Source organism: Lagenorhynchus albirostris, chromosome 17 (genome assembly GCF_949774975.1).
Source record: "Lagenorhynchus albirostris chromosome 17, mLagAlb1.1, whole genome shotgun sequence".
NCBI classification, from domain to species: domain Eukaryota; kingdom Metazoa; phylum Chordata; class Mammalia; order Artiodactyla; family Delphinidae; genus Lagenorhynchus; species Lagenorhynchus albirostris.
Window position 1 is genome coordinate 24379364 of NC_083111.1, and position 18299 is coordinate 24397662.

Sequence of the window (18299 nt, forward strand, 5' to 3'; positions counted from 1 at the left end):
TTCATGCTGATTTCTTCCCCTGCAATCTTGGGTATCTTGCTAACTTTATTTAGTCCCTGGAGCTGACTTCTTTTAAATGGCAACTCCTTTCACTAAAAACAAAAAAAACACATACAGATTCCACCTACCAAGACCTTCTTAATTAATAGTTAATTATTCAGTGGACTTTGATTAAAAATGACAAAAATTTATAAACACAAAATGCAGGTTCCTTATGGGTGGAATCTTCAGGATACCTAACAAGATTTCACGTTTTGACATAACATAGGTTGGAATTACAGACAGAGTTTTTAGTTCTGGAAAAAAATGTATCATAGAATCATCTCTATTAAAGGTTGGAATGAAAGTTTATTTTTTAAAAAATGGCTTATCCCTCTACCTCTGGATCTTTTGTCTAACCAATCATGGCTGTGTAAAACGTGTGAAAGGAAAATCAAAATGGAGTTGGTATTGCTAAGAGAGCTCTCTAAAATGGAGCCAGCCAGGAGGCCATCAAGGAAGTGTGACTTATGCATGTCTCAGACAAAATGAAACTTTTGACCACTTATTACCTTAACACATGCATCCAGAACATCTACCCAATGTTCCAGAAACTCAAGATATTTTTTGGACCCTTACCCTAAAATAACTCATGAGAGCCTTCAGGACAAATATTTCCTTTCTTGAATCAGGGTCAGTCATAATTCTTGAACAATCTTGTGGCTTTTGCCTGCATAAGCTCCTTTCTCCCCCCTGCAATACTCTTTCAGTTTTACCCGAATCTGTGTCTCCTGTCTCTCTCTCTCTTTTTTTTTTAATTTTAAAATAAATTTTTTTTTTGGGGGGGGCCATGTTGCACGGCATGTGGGATCTTATTTCCTGACCAGGGATTGAACCCAGGCCCCCTTCAGTGTGGAGTCTTAACCACTGGACTACAAGGGAAGTCCCAAATCTGTGTCTCCTGAATTGCAATTCTTAAGACTTCAGATAAAGCCTTTTGTTCTTTGCAGCCTTGATACTGATTATTGTTGGACAAATGGTTGGTATGAACTCAAGCAATTAGTTAGCCTGCTTTATGCCTCTCATTCTTAAACAATAAATAAATAGCTTGAATAACTTCATCCCCAACCAAATTAGACAAATTTTCCTACATAAAAATCTCAATCTTCCATGATACATCTATAAGATAAATAAAATACATTCCATTTGTACACATTCATCTGCTTTTAAGGTGCAAGATCAAACATACAGAGAGTAACCATAATAATTATAGAGTTTACTATGTGTTAGGCATTATTCTGAGGACCTTATTAATACTAACTCATTTAATCTTCACAACAATATCATGAGGTAGGTACTATCGTTATCCCCACTTTCCACATGAATTTAGGCATAGAGAGATTAAGTAACTTGACCAATGTCACCCAGTTGGTGACAGAGCTGAAATTGCAGACCCCAGCATAATCTGGCCCTAGAGTATATGATATTGACTTCTATAGATATTAATGATTAATTAATTTAATGTTTTATGAGCACCAACTCAATTAAAAGTATTGGTTAAAAACTGTAGGGAATTCCAAGAATAATATGTGGTCCCTGCCCTCAAGAAACTTATATTTTGGTTGTTGCTTTAAGTAGAAAACAGCAACTGTGAGTGGTTATTCTTGTCAACCTGAACCCATTGCCCTGCCTGTGGTGTTAATGTCCCAGAGTTTTATGCCAGAATTACAGGCTTAGGAGTTAAGCAAGATCTTAAACCTCAGTTGAATCTCTTCATTTTACAGATTTGAAAACTGAACTGCAGAGAAGTGTCTTGTTCGAGACCACAAAGTTAAGGATAAAGAGCAACTAGAAAGGCAGTTTCTGGTCTCCCAATCAGTAAAATATGTTCATGAAAATGTACATAAATCAAATTTATGCAAGCTTAATTATATTTTAAGCCCCTAAGTGGAGATTTCCATTTAAAGGAGGCAGTAGTAAAGTATTTCATGTAGGCAATTAACATTTTATAAAATGAATAATAACCATCCATCACCATGCCAAACCAGCGCTTTGATGAATCTTGGTATTAACATACTGGATTTGGTGAAATAAGAAAAAAAGAACTTTGGTTGTCTTATCAGCTGGCAAACTGAACAAAAATTCCCTAATACTATGAGTAAGATGGTGAATAACACTAATAGGAAAATGCTCGAAGTTTTAGGCTTTATGCAGAGTTATCAGATTAGTATTTCAAACCAACAGTAGATATATCACTGTCAAAAGTTTAAAGTCTGGTAAAATAATTATAGCAGCTAACACTTGCTGAGCATGTACTCTGTTCTAAGTACATTGTCAATATGATCTCATTTAATTCCTATGACAATTTGATGGAGTTACACTATTATCTCCATTTCTTATGTAAGGAAATGGTACTACAGGATGGCTAAGTAATTTGCCTATAACTAAAGGCCTGGGAAATGTGGGAAGCAGAATTATTTAGAGTGATATTTCTCTTTCTTGAGCCTGCGCGTCTGGAGCCTGTGCTCCGCAACGGGAGAGGCCACAACAGTGAGAGACCTGTGTACCGCAAAAAAAAAAAAAAAAAGTGGAATCTAGAAATTAAATAATTTATATATAGATTTGAAAAAGACAAAAATTAAAATTAAATGGTAGCACTGTTGGCAGGAATGTAAAGTGGTGCAGCCATTATGGAAAACAGTATGGAGGTTCCTCAAAAAACTAAAAATGGAGTTGCTGTATGATCCAGCAATCCCACTCCTGGGCATATATCCAGATAAAACTATAATTTGAAAAGATACATGCATCCCTATGTTCATGGCAGCACTATTTACAATAGCCAAGATGCAGAAACAACCTAAATGTCCATCAACAGATTAATGGATAAAGAAGATGTGGTATATACATACAATGGAATATTACTCAGCCATAAAAAAGAATGAAATAATGCCATTTGCAGCTACATGGATGGACCTAGAGATTATGATACTAAACGAAGTAAATCAGAAAGAGAAAGATACCACATGATATCACTTATATGTGGAATCTAAAATATCACACAAATGAACATATCTACAAAACAGAAACAGACTCAGATATAGAGAACAGACTTGTGGTTGCCAAGGGGGATGGAAGGATTGGGAGTTTGGGACTAGCAGATGCAAACTATTATACACAGAATGCATAAACAACAAGGCTTACTGTACAGCACAGGGAACTATATTCAATATCTTGTGATAAAGCATAATGGAAAAGAATACGAAAAAGAATATATATATGTATAACTGAATGTTGGGTTAGTTTCTGCTATACAGCAAAGTGATTCAGTTATACATATATATGTATTCTTTTTCATATTTTTTTCCATTATGGCTTATCACAGGATACTGAATATAGTTCCCTGTGCTATACAGTAGAACTTTGTTGTTTATGCATCCTATATATAATAGTTTTATGCCTCATTTTTAATGATTCCCAACTTGAAGTGCCTTTTCCCCCTCAATTTACTAATAACTGGGCCCAATAGCATCAGAACAAAGGAATTCTACAAAGAATTTGAGATGCAGTGGCTGAAGCAATAAAACATGAAGGCCATGAGGGCAGAGTCATTCTTACTCATCTTCCTCCCCAGCCCCTGACAAAACGCAAGCCTCAAGTGTCTTCTGCTCCATCGCACTTGCTTCCCCTGCTTCCACTACTACATCCAGAATTGTGGTCACAATTAAAAAGTACAGAGAAAACAGACACAATTTATCAATCAGTTAACACTTGGAGAGCTCTACAGGTTAACATTCAAAAACAGTAGCATACGAATACATAATATCAATCACACCAAAAATTAGAGGATAAACCAACCTTCTTGGCGTGAAACCTGTAGTTTTTGACCATTACAAAAGGCACCTTTTCCTTTCCGGCCAGTATACATCTTATCCTCCATGCAACTGTATACAATTCCAAATTCCATCTGCAGAAGGAAAACAAGTTTCCTTTACCAAACCTGAGTATTCTTTCTCATGTCATCCATACTTTTTCTAAGAAAGTAACAAGAAAATCTGGTATACTAATAATGTTTTCAAATGGCTAAACCATGGGTATTTAAAATGCTAATTCCCAGCTTAGTCAGAGGAAAGAAGTCATCAGACCTAAACACTTGACTCCTGTCTCATCCATTTCTAAATTTAAGGGCACCCACCTTGACCTCTCTCCTTCCTGCCTCAGATGAAGACAGGTTGCTCCTGTTTTCTAGGGTGAATCCTTCTTCCTGTTAAACTTCTCTGAAAAACTGCTCCATCAACCAATCCCTCCTCTCTTGGACTTTCATTCCGGGACTTCTCGCCAAATTTCTTCCTCCCTCACAAAACCTTCAAAACATTACCTTCTCCTTTTCTCTTCACTGCCAAAGAGTGGTCTAGACTTTGCATCTCCCATTCTCTTACTACACTACAATTTGGCTTCTTCCCTGATCACGCACCTCCTGAAACTCCTTGCAAAGAGATCATCAATGCACTCTTGCTGACCAAATGCGTCTTCTGAAGATTTGGAGACTGCTGACCATCACCAGTTAGTCTCATACTCCGTGTTCCTGGCAGTATTCTCCTAGACCTCCTACTATACTCACTGATCTGTCTTGGTGTCACAGTTTCTTATGACCTTCTTCTCTGCCTAACCCCTAAAAGTTGTGTTCCCCAGAGTTTTTCATTCTTCCTCTTCTTCCATTTCCCTTTTAGCTCTCTCGATTCTTACAGGTTTGTTCTTTCCAGTCCACAAATTCAACTACCTCTCTAACTGTGGCTCCCACCAACCCCATCTTAACAGGTCAGTAGCTGTGCTTCAGAACCTAGGCTTGCAGAAACCTCAATTGAGGAGGTCAAACTCACTCACTACCTGATCACTCACGCCTCATTCCTTCCCCATTAGTCACTTCCTTCCAATTTTATCTTGAAAACACTTCCTGATTTTTGGCATTTCCTGAGCCATTCTCCCCACCTCCATCTGAGTTCAGAATCACCTGCCCCTCTGGTGTGACCTCTACATTGCTGGAATTATCTGTCACTCTGCACTTAAAAACCTCTACTGGTTTCCTACCACCTAAAAACAAAATCTAAATGTTCTGACATGGACAGGCCACGGTGCCTCATGGCAAGACCACAACTAACTCACCTCATTGGTTCTGCTCCTGCCATTTCCAGAGGTTTGCCCACAATGAACATCTCACCATTCCCCACACACATCATGCTCTTCTCCAAACTGTTCTTTCTGATTAAAATGCTTTCCTTTTCTTCTTTATCTGGCAAACCCCTAATTTGCTATGACCCAACTCACATGACCAAATTCTAAGACCCATTACATTTAGTATGAAGATTTCCCCAAACAACTCCTGGCAGAATTGGTTACACCCTCTTCATGTTCTCATAGTATTTTTTTTTTTTCACAGTTCCACCACATATTACCTTTATCTGTTCACACGTGTAACTTTTGCACTGAACTGGGAGTTCAACAGCCCAGGGCTGATTAAATGAGAAATGCTCACCTATCTCCCTTTGAATGTTCTCAGTGATTAACACAATCCTGTGCCTAAGATTTCATTTGCACTAATCTGTGTTTTTATTTTCAGAGATTTCTTAACTCTCTTGTATACATGCTGATCAAATATATCGCAAGCCCCTTGAAGACAGTTATGTAAGATGTTAGTAAACATCATTCGTGTTTTGATCAATCAAATACCCAAACAGCACGGAAATGCAACAGGTAGAGATTGTACTCTACTGGGCTTTAGATACAGCAAGTGTTCAGGTTCCTGAACATAGTCTGCATTTTCTAACCATGCTTGGCCCCTTCCACTTCCTGATGTTTCCCTTCACAATGCCTACTAAAGCATTCCTAGCTCAAAGCACACCTCTTCCATTAAGCATTTCAGACCCTACATCAACGCCTATCTTATCTGACTCTATCATATATATAATGGTGATTAAATACTGAATCATATTTCAGTTATTTGTGTGTATTTTTTCCTTATAAAATCTTCTCAGAAAACATTACATTTTCTTCACTGGAAAAAGTATCATGACAAGTTTAACAGTTCTGGAGTTTATTTCAAAATAATGCAGCTACATAAATTGAATAGAGACAAACCTAAATTTATTATGGAGACACATTTACTCTTTTCTCAGAAAATGAGAGCAAGGCATTTTACCAACCATAAATTTAAACAACATACCTTTTTATTAACAACAAAGCCAATTGAAACAGCTACAAAAGGAAATCTTTAAAAAAAAAACACACATAAATTTATCAAAATAGAACTTATTTTCAACAAACATGTGTTTTCATAATAAAACTGCTTACAATTTTTTTCATATGAACAGTCTTATCCCTCCTCCCCCAGAACTGTGTATACAGTATGCAACCCTTTGTGTAAATCGTAGGGGATGGGGAGGGTAGAATATACAGGTGCATACATACAGGATGCTTCTACAGGCATGAGACATCTCTGAAAGGATTCACAAGAAGCTGATAACAATGGTCACCCCCAGAGATGGGTCCTGAGAAGCTGGGGTCAGAAGTGGGAAGGCCACTTGGCACTGTATGCCATTTCATACAATTTAAATGTAGAATTCCATTAATATAGTTTTAATTTTAACAAAAATGGGATCATACTATATATTATAATCTTCTCTATGTTATATAATATTATGAGCATCTTTCCACATTAACATTCCATCACAAAACGATTCTACATCTTAGCTTTATGGCTTTAACAATTCTATTAGTAAAGATACATACAGCTAGCTACATGGTAGCTTCAAATATAACAACTATGTGTCATCCCACCAAACTAGGCTACTCACTTGAACTCTCACTGGCAATTCTATCAGGCTTTCTTCTAAATATCCTGAGTTATATACTTACTTTGTGCCAGGCACTAGAGTAAGTTCTTATATAAATGTACAACTCATTGAGTCCCATCAACAAGCAATTCTATGAGGCAGGTACCATTAATGTGCCCATTTTATAGAATGAAAAAAAAAAACTGAGGCCTAGAAAGATTAAGCAACTTGCTCAAGGTCACAATTCACACATCCTAAAACCCATGCTCTTTTTAACAGTTTTTTTCTCCTGGATTGAACCCATTCTATATAGACAACACTCCAGTATTGAGTTAGTTATTTCCTTAATTGATCTCAAAGGAGCAATGTTGCTTGCATACATTTTTATGTGGTTTCAACAGTGAGAAAAAGAATGGTAAACAGGGCACTTCCCTGCACAAGACAAGTCTACAACATTAATACTTCAACACCTCTTCCATAGCTGATGAAAATTATGCATAATACACTTACAAACTACTCTACAATTTACATAATTCTCTAAAGTATATATGTTTGTGAACAAAATATCCAACAGTCCATTCAGTTAATACAGTAACAGTAATTACAATATTAAAATTTTTAAAACATACCCATGTACAAAGTTAGTTGTTCCATCAATAGGGTCAATGATCCACGTAGGGCTGTCAGTTAAAATACTTTTTTCCCCAGCTGCCACAGATTCCTCACCAATGAAACTAAAAACAAAAATGACAAACTCTGAATCTTTACATTGCTTTCAACAATTTTCAAACCTTAAGCTACCCAGGGTCTACTATAAAACATAACAAAAGTCCGTACACTACACTTTTCTATTGTTTTTCCTGCAGACTGATGAAAGTGAGAAAGTTTTACTTCCCCCAGAACAAAGTCATGTGAAAAATAACAGAATCTGAAATTCTCAAATGTAATGCCAGGATAAGTGAAGGCACACATGCTGAAAAGGGAATTTGTTGCTGAGAACTTACTAAGGAAATGTGGAGGTTTTAAAAATAAGTCCACAGATTCTCTCATACTCCTCTCTTCAAGAGGTAGAGCCTAACACCCTTTGCCTTGAGTGTGAATTTGGACTTAGTGACTCGTTTCTAACCAATAGAACAAAGTGGAAGTGACAACGTGCAACTTGGAAGACTCATTCACAAAATGGCACTGAGGTTTCCATCTTATTCACTCTATTTCTTCCTCCCTCCCCTTCCCTCTGTTGCTCTGGGGGAAGCCGGCCACCATGTTATCAGCTGCTCTGTGGAGAGGCCCAGATGGTAAGGAACTGAGCGGAGCTGCCGCAGACAACCCATGAGGAACTGAAGTCACCAACAATCACATAAGTGAATGGCCCCTTCAGCCCCAGTTGAGCCTGAGGTGACCCACAGTTTGACTATAACGTTACGCGACCCTGGCAAGAACAACACAGCCCAGCTACTACCACATTCCTGACCCTAGAAAACTCTAAGATAATAAATGTTTGATGTCTAGAGCTGCTAAGTTTTTAGGGTAACTTGCTATACAGCAATAGATAATATACAGAACATTAAATAAGTCAATGAGAAAGCAAATCACCCACCAAAATTACTGTGTCTACATGCTTTCCTAAAACACGCTACACAGTAAATCTCAGGTGAATTCTGTAAATGGTGTCTGAGTTCACTGGACTTCTTCTTTCCGTTGCTACTTTCTTTTTTATTTATGTCCTTTATTCAATACTGAACAGTCCTAATAATCATTATCATAATTTTCTTGTATCTCTTTTTCTCTTGGCTATAAACCTTTTCATTGAGAAGACATATATTTAGCTTTAAACATTTTTTTTCTCCTCAGTGACTAAAATACCAGGAATGGCCAATGGCATGATCACGAAGAAGTAGAGAATGACAATGTTAAACCCTTAAAATGATGACAATATTTTGGTTATATTTCTGTGCCTATAAAGAAAGCCCTGATTTTAGTATTTTCTCTCAAACTCCTTAAAGCTACCATGACTTTAGCACCTAAAAAAGTTTGCAATATAGAGAATAAAACTGAACTTTTAAATCTTGTCTATGCCAGCCACTTGTCACGTCAACTTCCAAACACGTCAGCATCCAAACACTCCTCTTACTATAAAGGAATCCAAATAGCCCCTGTTCACTGCTCCCTGGAAGTGTGAGCTTAGGCAAACAATCTCAGTTCAGCTAGCAGATGTTCTTGCCCAGGATTTGTAATCTTGAGCTAATGGGGTAAAGATATCCAAAGTGAGCAGGGTCAGGAGTGAGGCTACCAGCAGCATCTGAGGCAATGGCTCCTAACCCTAACCCTAACCCTAACCCTAACCCTAACCCAATCCTAACCAGCTCTGCCTTCCTCCCTGGTTCCCACCTGAGCCCTGCTCTCAGGGCTCCTGAGCTGCCCAACACCCTCCAAATAAATTCCCGTTCAGCTTAAATTAAGTATAGTCAATTACTGAGTCTAAAATCAAAATTTCTGTCTAGTACTATTGACTCCAACCTAGATTTCATTTTTATCACAAGAAATTGAAATAAGAAATACCTGTGAGATGGATACTTTTCCTTTATGGAAGAGATAAGCATTTTTTCAACTTTTTGGTCAGTAGCAGTTACCAAATCAACTGGAGAACTTTTGATCATAATATTCATTTCGTTTTTTAGGGCTTCACGAGCCATCTAAAAAGATTTTTTGGTAAGCAAATAGGAAAAGCATAAGTCATTTTAAATCAAACTAAAAGATGAAATACAGAAATGGTTTGAAACATTCAATCTGTCTTAAATGATATTCTTAAATATTTCTTACCACAGTGTAAATAAAATAAATCCTTAGGGGTTATGACCTTCTAGGTATAAAATCACAGAATCTTACATCCTATTTTAGATTCACAACTGTCATCACAAAAAGTTTAATGACACAAAATTAAACTATCACTCCACTAAAGTTCAATAAAATGAAAACAGATACAGATTAATCAAAGTATATGTTTTGTTTAACAAGGCAACCACACGCTGTCCACATCCAACACATCATGGCTGAAAAGATTTCAGTTCATACCTCTCCAGCTTGTCTGGCTAGGGTTACTGCATAATCCATGCATTCCTGCCAAGGATCAGCCATCTTCGGAACAGATTTAACACGTACAAAGATACAGCAGTTACAAATCTCTAAAAATCTTAATCATAGAATAGTTAGGTCACAAAAACAGCTCAATTTGCAACATACTTTTATTCAGGATTCACCCTCTACCTGATTCTAGAGTTCAGTTTTTTTCAGTATTCACTCACAGGTCCATTAAGAAACACTTTTTATCTAAATTACTTCACTTCTATTGTAGAAACATTTTCATAACAAAAATTTTATTCTATAAAATTTTATTTTATTCTATAAAATTATTTTATTCTATAAAATTTTATTCTATAAAAGTGTCTCCCAAAGTGCCCATACCATACAACATTTTAAAAAACAGCATTGGTCTAGGGAATGGAGAAGAAAGGACACAAGAAATATCTTAAAAGACAGGTGCATGTTTGGGTTAAGAATAAAGTGAAAATTAGAGAAAGAACACAGGGAACACAGATAGTTTTCAGTATCTGCAGTTTTGGCATCCGTGCATTCCACTAGCCACAGATAGAAATTAAAGAAGCTCTGAAGGGAAGGGGTAGAAGGCACATGTACTAATTGAATGTCAGGTAGTTCAGTACTTTATACATGCAAATTTATTTTTAATGAGGTTGTAAAGATGAAAACTTAAAGCTCAGTGATTATAAATAACTTGCTTTATTAGACAGATGACCCAGTCAGAATTCGAACTCAATTCTGAATTTAAAGTCCACTGCTCTTTCTATCATAACATTCTGAGGAAAGAAAATTCCAGGACTAAAAAAATAACAATAAAGTAAAAAAGGAATTTCCCCAAGTTTCAGAGAGGAAAAAAAACAACACATTTTTGTCTTCTGAACTGTCCAGCTTTCCACTTACTTCTGAAGAGAAGACTAAACTAACTCACCACTGGCTTGACCACACTCTCAAACCTGCACCCAGGACAGTGAAGCTTTTCAAGCTGTCAGACTCAGAAAAATGTGGATCATTTATAAAACAACCCTAATTTTGTCATCTTTATATTTGAGAATAACTTACACAGAGTTTCACCTTGAAGACTGGTCGGAAATCCCAATCATGGTGCTCACAGTATAGGAATGGGGAGGGGAAGAGAGGGAGGGGAAGGGAAGGGAGGACAAAGGACAGATACTTTGAGCTGTTTCTGCTAGTTGCTGCTTCTTCTTGATATGAGCGTTTAAATAATTTTAAAAGGAAGCCACTTTTTGAGTTATAGGAGTAACTGCTTAGAGCACTTCAAGAATTGTTTCCAAACTTTATTTTTTCATTCTTACTTACTCCCATTTCTTTCTTCTAGGCTTAAACAGAACTAGATGTTCTCACTATGAATCTGCTTTCTAGCCAGAAACTTTGCTTAAGCCATTCATATCTCCCTGTACTAACAGCACTGATATCTCCTACCAATTTTTCCAGGCTCACTTCAAAAGCTACCCTTTCTTCTAGGGATTCTCCACCCAGAAGTCATAATCTGTTTAACCATTCAAGAGCTATGTGCTGAATATCTATTATATGCTGTGCAATGCATCACAGTGAGGAAAAACAGGCAGAGTTCACACTTACTCTCTAGTGGGTAGTCAGGTATTAATCAAAAAAAAAAAATCACAGACCACATGCAACATCACAAATGCAATAAACGCTACGCAGAAGTGCAATGAGAAGCATGTAACAGGGGAACTCTGACCTGGTCTTAGGTACCAGATACGGTTTCCCTAAGAACATGGTTCAACCAAGATTTGACGGACAAGAGAATAGGTATTAACTAACTCAACTGCAGGACTCCTGGTATGTGAAGAGCAACTGAAAGGCCTAAGTGTGACAGCTCACAGATCAAGAGAAATGGGGGAGGGGTGAGGCCGGGGTATAGTAGGGCTCATCCCTAGCGAGGCCTTAGAGGTAAGATTTTGATTTGAGAGCCATGAGGAATCACTACAATGTGGAACAGAATGGATTAGAGGGTGGAGGGAAGAGTAGACAGTGGGGATATTTGCTTTGGGAGGTAAAGCTGAGGGCACTTAGCAATAGATTGGATATGGAGTATGAGGGAGAGGAAGAGTTTAATGATGCCCAGATATCTCACTTTGGCAACTGAATGGATAATGGTGACATTTACTGAAACACGGAGCAATAGAAGAGTCAAATTTGGGATCTGGGTAGGAGGTCGGGAGAACAAAAGTTTAATGAGTAGAGAATGAGGAACCTTTGTGAAACCAAAAGAAGATGTCAATTAGGCAGCGGACTGTATGCATCCTGACCTCAGAGGAGAGGTATGGCCTGCAGATTTAAATATGCAAGTCACCTGAGTAGGCAACAACTGAGTCCTGAGTCTGAATGACATTCCTTAGGAGGGAACATGCTATGAGAAGCTCAGAGGACACCCAAGCCTGGAAGACCCCATAAAACTTTGTACATCACTCTTAGGGCACTCAGGAATGTTTCCTTACATTTCGGTCATTTGCGTGCATGCCTTATCTTTCCAACCAGTTTTGAGTATATCTCAAAAAGGAACACATTTTGTTCACCTTCACTTTCTCAAAGACAAACACATGAAACATTTTCAACTTTTTCTGTCCTGGTTCCCACCTTCCCTGCGGTGGGAGCCATGCCACCTTCCTGCCACCTGTCCCCAGCAGCGGGACTGCGGACAGCACGGGATCAGGGGCTTACACCGGGACTACACGCCCCTGGACGTATGCCAGGTCTCTCTGAGCTTCTTTGGAATCGGTAAAGTGAAAAAGAGGGAATTATTCTACACAAGCTGCCGCAAAGGTTCAGCGAGATCCCGGGGGCGAAACCGCTACACACGCAGGGACCGTTCCTGGTGTCACTCAGCCGTGGCTCAAGACAAAACATCAGGGGTGAAGGCGCCCCAACTGCGGCCTCTGTCGCTGGGCGCCACCCCGCACCGCTGACCGAGCCCACCCACTCCAGCCGCCCGCGTCCGCAGCGCCCGACGACCCCGCCCAAGGGCTGGTGCGGGATCGCAGGAAGGAAGGTCTCACCTCTGGGTGAAGGGCTTGAGGCTCGCTAAGATACCAGCCGCATCCAACGCTGGCCTCTTCCGGAGAGAGAGGAGGGTCAGGCTGGTAACGCCTCCGACAGGAAGTCCCGCCCCTGCAGCCCCGCCCACGGGGTTCGGCTTCTTCTGGCCCCGCCCCACAACGGAGCATAGCCCTCCAACCCCCAACTCCCTGCCCCACCCCCAGACCCAAGCTGCGCTGGTGATCGCTTCCTGACCCGTCCCCCTCCGCCTGGTCCTTCCAAGTCTGACCTCTTCTTTTTCGTCTGTGGTTCTTCTTTCTTTCTCCTGCCTGTACATTCTTCTGTAATTTAAAAAAAATTCCTTTCCTCTATTTTGCCCATCCCTTATGTCTTCCATTCCTTCCAATTTTCCTGTTTCCCTTTCTTTGTCCCAGTCTTTTATTCCATACTACCCTTTTGGCAAAACACAAACTGGAGATACGAGTCTAGCTTTGCAACTTTTATTTGTTAAAACTGTGCTGGGTAAACCTACACTATATACATATTGTAGGGGTTCATAAGGGAGCGTCCCCAAAATGTTCCATTTTTGCATGAGGATTATTTTGAGCTAAAGGCAACTGAGACCTGGTGAGTGAAAGAGAAAATACTCTCCCTCCCTTAACTACCTAGAAGAATTTAAACTGGAAATTTTTCTCAGAAAAGAGTTATTACTGGAGATATGCTTTATCTAAAGGGCCCCATCTATATGGTAGGGCAAATATCTAATTACCAAACATCTGCTTTTCTTATCATCCTCCTGTCCTTGGAAGCCCCAGGCCCCCATCTCATTTCCTTAGCTCAGGATGGCATGTAGTCCTCATTTTACTTTTCTGCCTCTGACCCTCTCATGCACGTGGGGTCTCTGGCCCCTTTATGTGTGGAGGATTCTCATATGTATAAAATTAAATTTGATTTTCTCCTGTTAAATCTGTCTCATATCAATTTAATTCTTAGACCAGCCAGAAGAACTTAGAAGGTTTCCTAGAGGAAAGTTTTCTTCCTCCTCAACAATATACACTATAGTAAACCTATGATAGGTAGACAGACAGACATTTATTGGCCAGAACCAACTGCCCCTATTCTCAATAATTCATTTGGTAACCATGTAGTGAGGACTTACCATGCTTCAGGCACTTTTGTTTCCATATGCATTATTTTACTTAAAGGTTGCAACAGTTCCATGAGAAGATATGATCAGCTTCATCATATGGACGAGGAAACTGAGGCTCAGGGGAAGTTATTTATCCTCAAGTCACACAGCAAGAGCAAAGAGTAGAACACACTGACTCCAAAGTCCATATTCAGGGAATACATAGTATGATAAGCTTGCATCACATGAAATACAAGGACTAGTCTATGGTCCTTAAAAGAGTTCCGCTTCGGGTTTCCCTGGTGGCGCAGTGGTTCAGAGTCCGCCTGCCGATGCAGGGGACGCGGGTTCGTGCCCCGGTCCGGGAAGATCCCACATGCCGCGGAGCGGCTGGGCCCGTGAGCCATGGCCGCTGAGCCTGCGCGTCCGAAGCCTGTGCTCCGCAACGGGAGAGGCCGCAACAGTGAGAGGCCCGCGTACCGCAAAAAAAAAAAAAAAAAAGACAGGATATTGTCACCAATGTGTTGCAAATGAGAGTTCTCAAAAATGAATGACATGAAGTCTGGGACCAAACCTCACAAAAAGCCAGAACTTTGTCTCCTTCTAAGTATCTGATTTGAACACCTCAATTTGTCTAGCAAATGATGCTTTTGTCTTCTTGATTAAAAAAAATTTAACAAAAAACTTTAGAAATTAGTTTTTTGGTTCTTCATTGTCAATCATCTTAAAATAAAAATCTTGCCAACTCTGTGGTGACAAGTGTTGGTTTTTAACCAAATAAAATTTTCCAGGCATTTGCAGAAATGTCATTTGAGTCCTCTTTAAGTCTCGTTTAAATAAACAAAGCTGCTAAAATCGGTGTAATCGAAGAGTAGATAGAATATCTCATTCCTTCAAATTAAAACCATTTCAAGCTTCCTACCTCTAGTGAGCAAGAAGTACAATCTTTTTCTAGGAGCCTCAGCTGCTACTTTACAATTGTCCTCAAGTAACTCAGGGATTTTTCAGTCCAAGGAGGTTGTTCTGCTTTCAAATGCCTGACTGAAAGTAAAATGAAGAATCCTCTAGTACACAGGGAGGTCTAGTGCTCCGATCTGGTTTTGGCAGTGTTGCAAACTGGTCCCACACAATCCAAAAGATTTTTGTCCAGTGCTGCGAGTGATTCAGATGGCTGCAGAGACCTTGGTACCTAGTGCATTGATCTTGGCTTCCCAAAAGGGCAATTGTTAAAGCTATAGTCACATCTGCAGCTGGTGTTCCCAACCCCAAAGACTGTCTGCTGTGCCAAGGTGGTTTGGGGTTACAGAGGGGTCAGGTTCCAGCCTTAGCCACACACTATACCAGGACAAAATCTGCTCCCCGGCGTGGTGATCAGATCACTGTTCCAGACTTCCCTAATGGGGAGTTCCCTCTTGGGGGCCTTTGATATCCTTTCCTACCAACGGACTTACATCCATGACAGAGGTTCCAATTATGCTAAACCTCAAAATGGAAGACAGGCCAGATCCAATGCCCCTGACACCTCCCCAGACACCTGACTATTCGTGGAGGGGTTCTGGGAAGGATGGCCTTTGTCAAGCCACAGAGTGCTCTGGTCATCACCTACATGAGTGATAGGTGCCTTGTATTTGCATAATAAAGAGCACCCTTCATGCTGATTTCTTCCCCTGCAATCTTGGGTATCTTGCTAACTTTATTTAGTCCCTGGAGCTGACTTCTTTTAAATGGCAACTCCTTTCACTAAAAACAAAAAAAACACATACAGATTCCACCTACCAAGACCTTCTTAATTAATAGTTAATTATTCAGTGGACTTTGATTAAAAATGACAAAAATTTATAAACACAAAATGCAGGTTCCTTATGGGTGGAATCTTCAGGATACCTAACAAGATTTCACGTTTTGACATAACATAGGTTGGAATTACAGACAGAGTTTTTAGTTCTGGAAAAAAATGTATCATAGAATCATCTCTATTAAAGGTTGGAATGAAAGTTTATTTTTTAAAAAATGGCTTATCCCTCTACCTCTGGATCTTTTGTCTAACCAATCATGGCTGTGTAAAACGTGTGAAAGGAAAATCAAAATGGAGTTGGTATTGCTAAGAGAGCTCTCTAAAATGGAGCCAGCCAGGAGGCCATCAAGGAAGTGTGACTTATGCATGTCTCAGACAAAATGAAACTTTTGACCACTTATTACCTTAACACATGCATCCAGAACATCTACCCAATGTTCCAGAAACTCAAGATATTTTTTGGACCCTTACCCTAAAATAACTCATGAGAGCCTTCAGGACAAATATTTCCTTTCTTGAATCAGGGTCAGTCATAATTCTTGAACAATCTTGTGGCTTTTGCCTGCATAAGCTCCTTTCTCCCCCCTGCAATACTCTTTCAGTTTTACCCGAATCTGTGTCTCCTGTCTCTCTCTCTCTTTTTTTTTTAATTTTAAAATAAATTTTTTTTTTGGGGGGGGCCATGTTGCACGGCATGTGGGATCTTATTTCCTGACCAGGGATTGAACCCAGGCCCCCTTCAGTGTGGAGTCTTAACCACTGGACTACAAGGGAAGTCCCAAATCTGTGTCTCCTGAATTGCAATTCTTAAGACTTCAGATAAAGCCTTTTGTTCTTTGCAGCCTTGATACTGATTATTGTTGGACAAATGGTTGGTATGAACTCAAGCAATTAGTTAGCCTGCTTTATGCCTCTCATTCTTAAACAATAAATAAATAGCTTGAATAACTTCATCCCCAACCAAATTAGACAAATTTTCCTACATAAAAATCTCAATCTTCCATGATACATCTATAAGATAAATAAAATACATTCCATTTGTACACATTCATCTGCTTTTAAGGTGCAAGATCAAACATACAGAGAGTAACCATAATAATTATAGAGTTTACTATGTGTTAGGCATTATTCTGAGGACCTTATTAATACTAACTCATTTAATCTTCACAACAATATCATGAGGTAGGTACTATCGTTATCCCCACTTTCCACATGAATTTAGGCATAGAGAGATTAAGTAACTTGACCAATGTCACCCAGTTGGTGACAGAGCTGAAATTGCAGACCCCAGCATAATCTGGCCCTAGAGTATATGATATTGACTTCTATAGATATTAATGATTAATTAATTTAATGTTTTATGAGCACCAACTCAATTAAAAGTATTGGTTAAAAACTGTAGGGAATTCCAAGAATAATATGTGGTCCCTGCCCTCAAGAAACTTATATTTTGGTTGTTGCTTTAAGTAGAAAACAGCAACTGTGAGTGGTTATTCTTGTCAACCTGAACCCATTGCCCTGCCTGTGGTGTTAATGTCCCAGAGTTTTATGCCAGAATTACAGGCTTAGGAGTTAAGCAAGATCTTAAACCTCAGTTGAATCTCTTCATTTTACAGATTTGAAAACTGAACTGCAGAGAAGTGTCTTGTTCGAGACCACAAAGTTAAGGATAAAGAGCAACTAGAAAGGCAGTTTCTGGTCTCCCAATCAGTAAAATATGTTCATGAAAATGTACATAAATCAAATTTATGCAAGCTTAATTATATTTTAAGCCCCTAAGTGGAGATTTCCATTTAAAGGAGGCAGTAGTAAAGTATTTCATGTAGGCAATTAACATTTTATAAAATGAATAATAACCATCCATCACCATGCCAAACCAGCGCTTTGATGAATCTTGGTATTAACATACTGGATTTGGTGAAATAAGAAAAAAAGAACTTTGGTTGTCTTATCAGCTGGCAAACTGAACAAAAATTCCCTAATACTATGAGTAAGATGGTGAATAACACTAATAGGAAAATGCTCGAAGTTTTAGGCTTTATGCAGAGTTATCAGATTAGTATTTCAAACCAACAGTAGATATATCACTGTCAAAAGTTTAAAGTCTGGTAAAATAATTATAGCAGCTAACACTTGCTGAGCATGTACTCTGTTCTAAGTACATTGTCAATATGATCTCATTTAATTCCTATGACAATTTGATGGAGTTACACTATTATCTCCATTTCTTATGTAAGGAAATGGTACTACAGGATGGCTAAGTAATTTGCCTATAACTAAAGGCCTGGGAAATGTGGGAAGCAGAATTATTTAGAGTGATATTTCTCTTTCTTGATGCCCTCACTTTCTTTGCAGAGAAGTGCAAACTGGAACTAGATACTAAAAATTGCTTTTGAAAACTCAACAGTGGTATAAAAACGAACATACTATTCATTTGGGCCCTAGTCTGTGCTTC

The 18299-nt window shown here is 38.9% G+C and overlaps 1 protein-coding gene across 1 annotated transcript; it reads right to left on the minus strand.

Annotated features, from left to right (window-relative positions):
- Positions 1-3817: 3817 nt before the first annotated feature.
- LOC132507942 (inositol monophosphatase 1-like) lies at positions 3818-13006 on the minus strand. The gene is made up of 6 exons (XM_060127723.1): positions 12941-13006; positions 9879-9941; positions 9366-9499; positions 7436-7540; positions 6197-6242; positions 3818-3943 (listed from the first exon to the last, which is right to left on the minus strand). The coding sequence occupies exons 2-6, from the start codon at positions 9939-9941 to the stop codon at positions 3818-3820; spliced, it is 474 nt and encodes a 157-aa protein (XP_059983706.1). The 5' UTR covers positions 12941-13006.
- Between the last annotated feature and the right edge of the window lie 5293 nt (positions 13007-18299).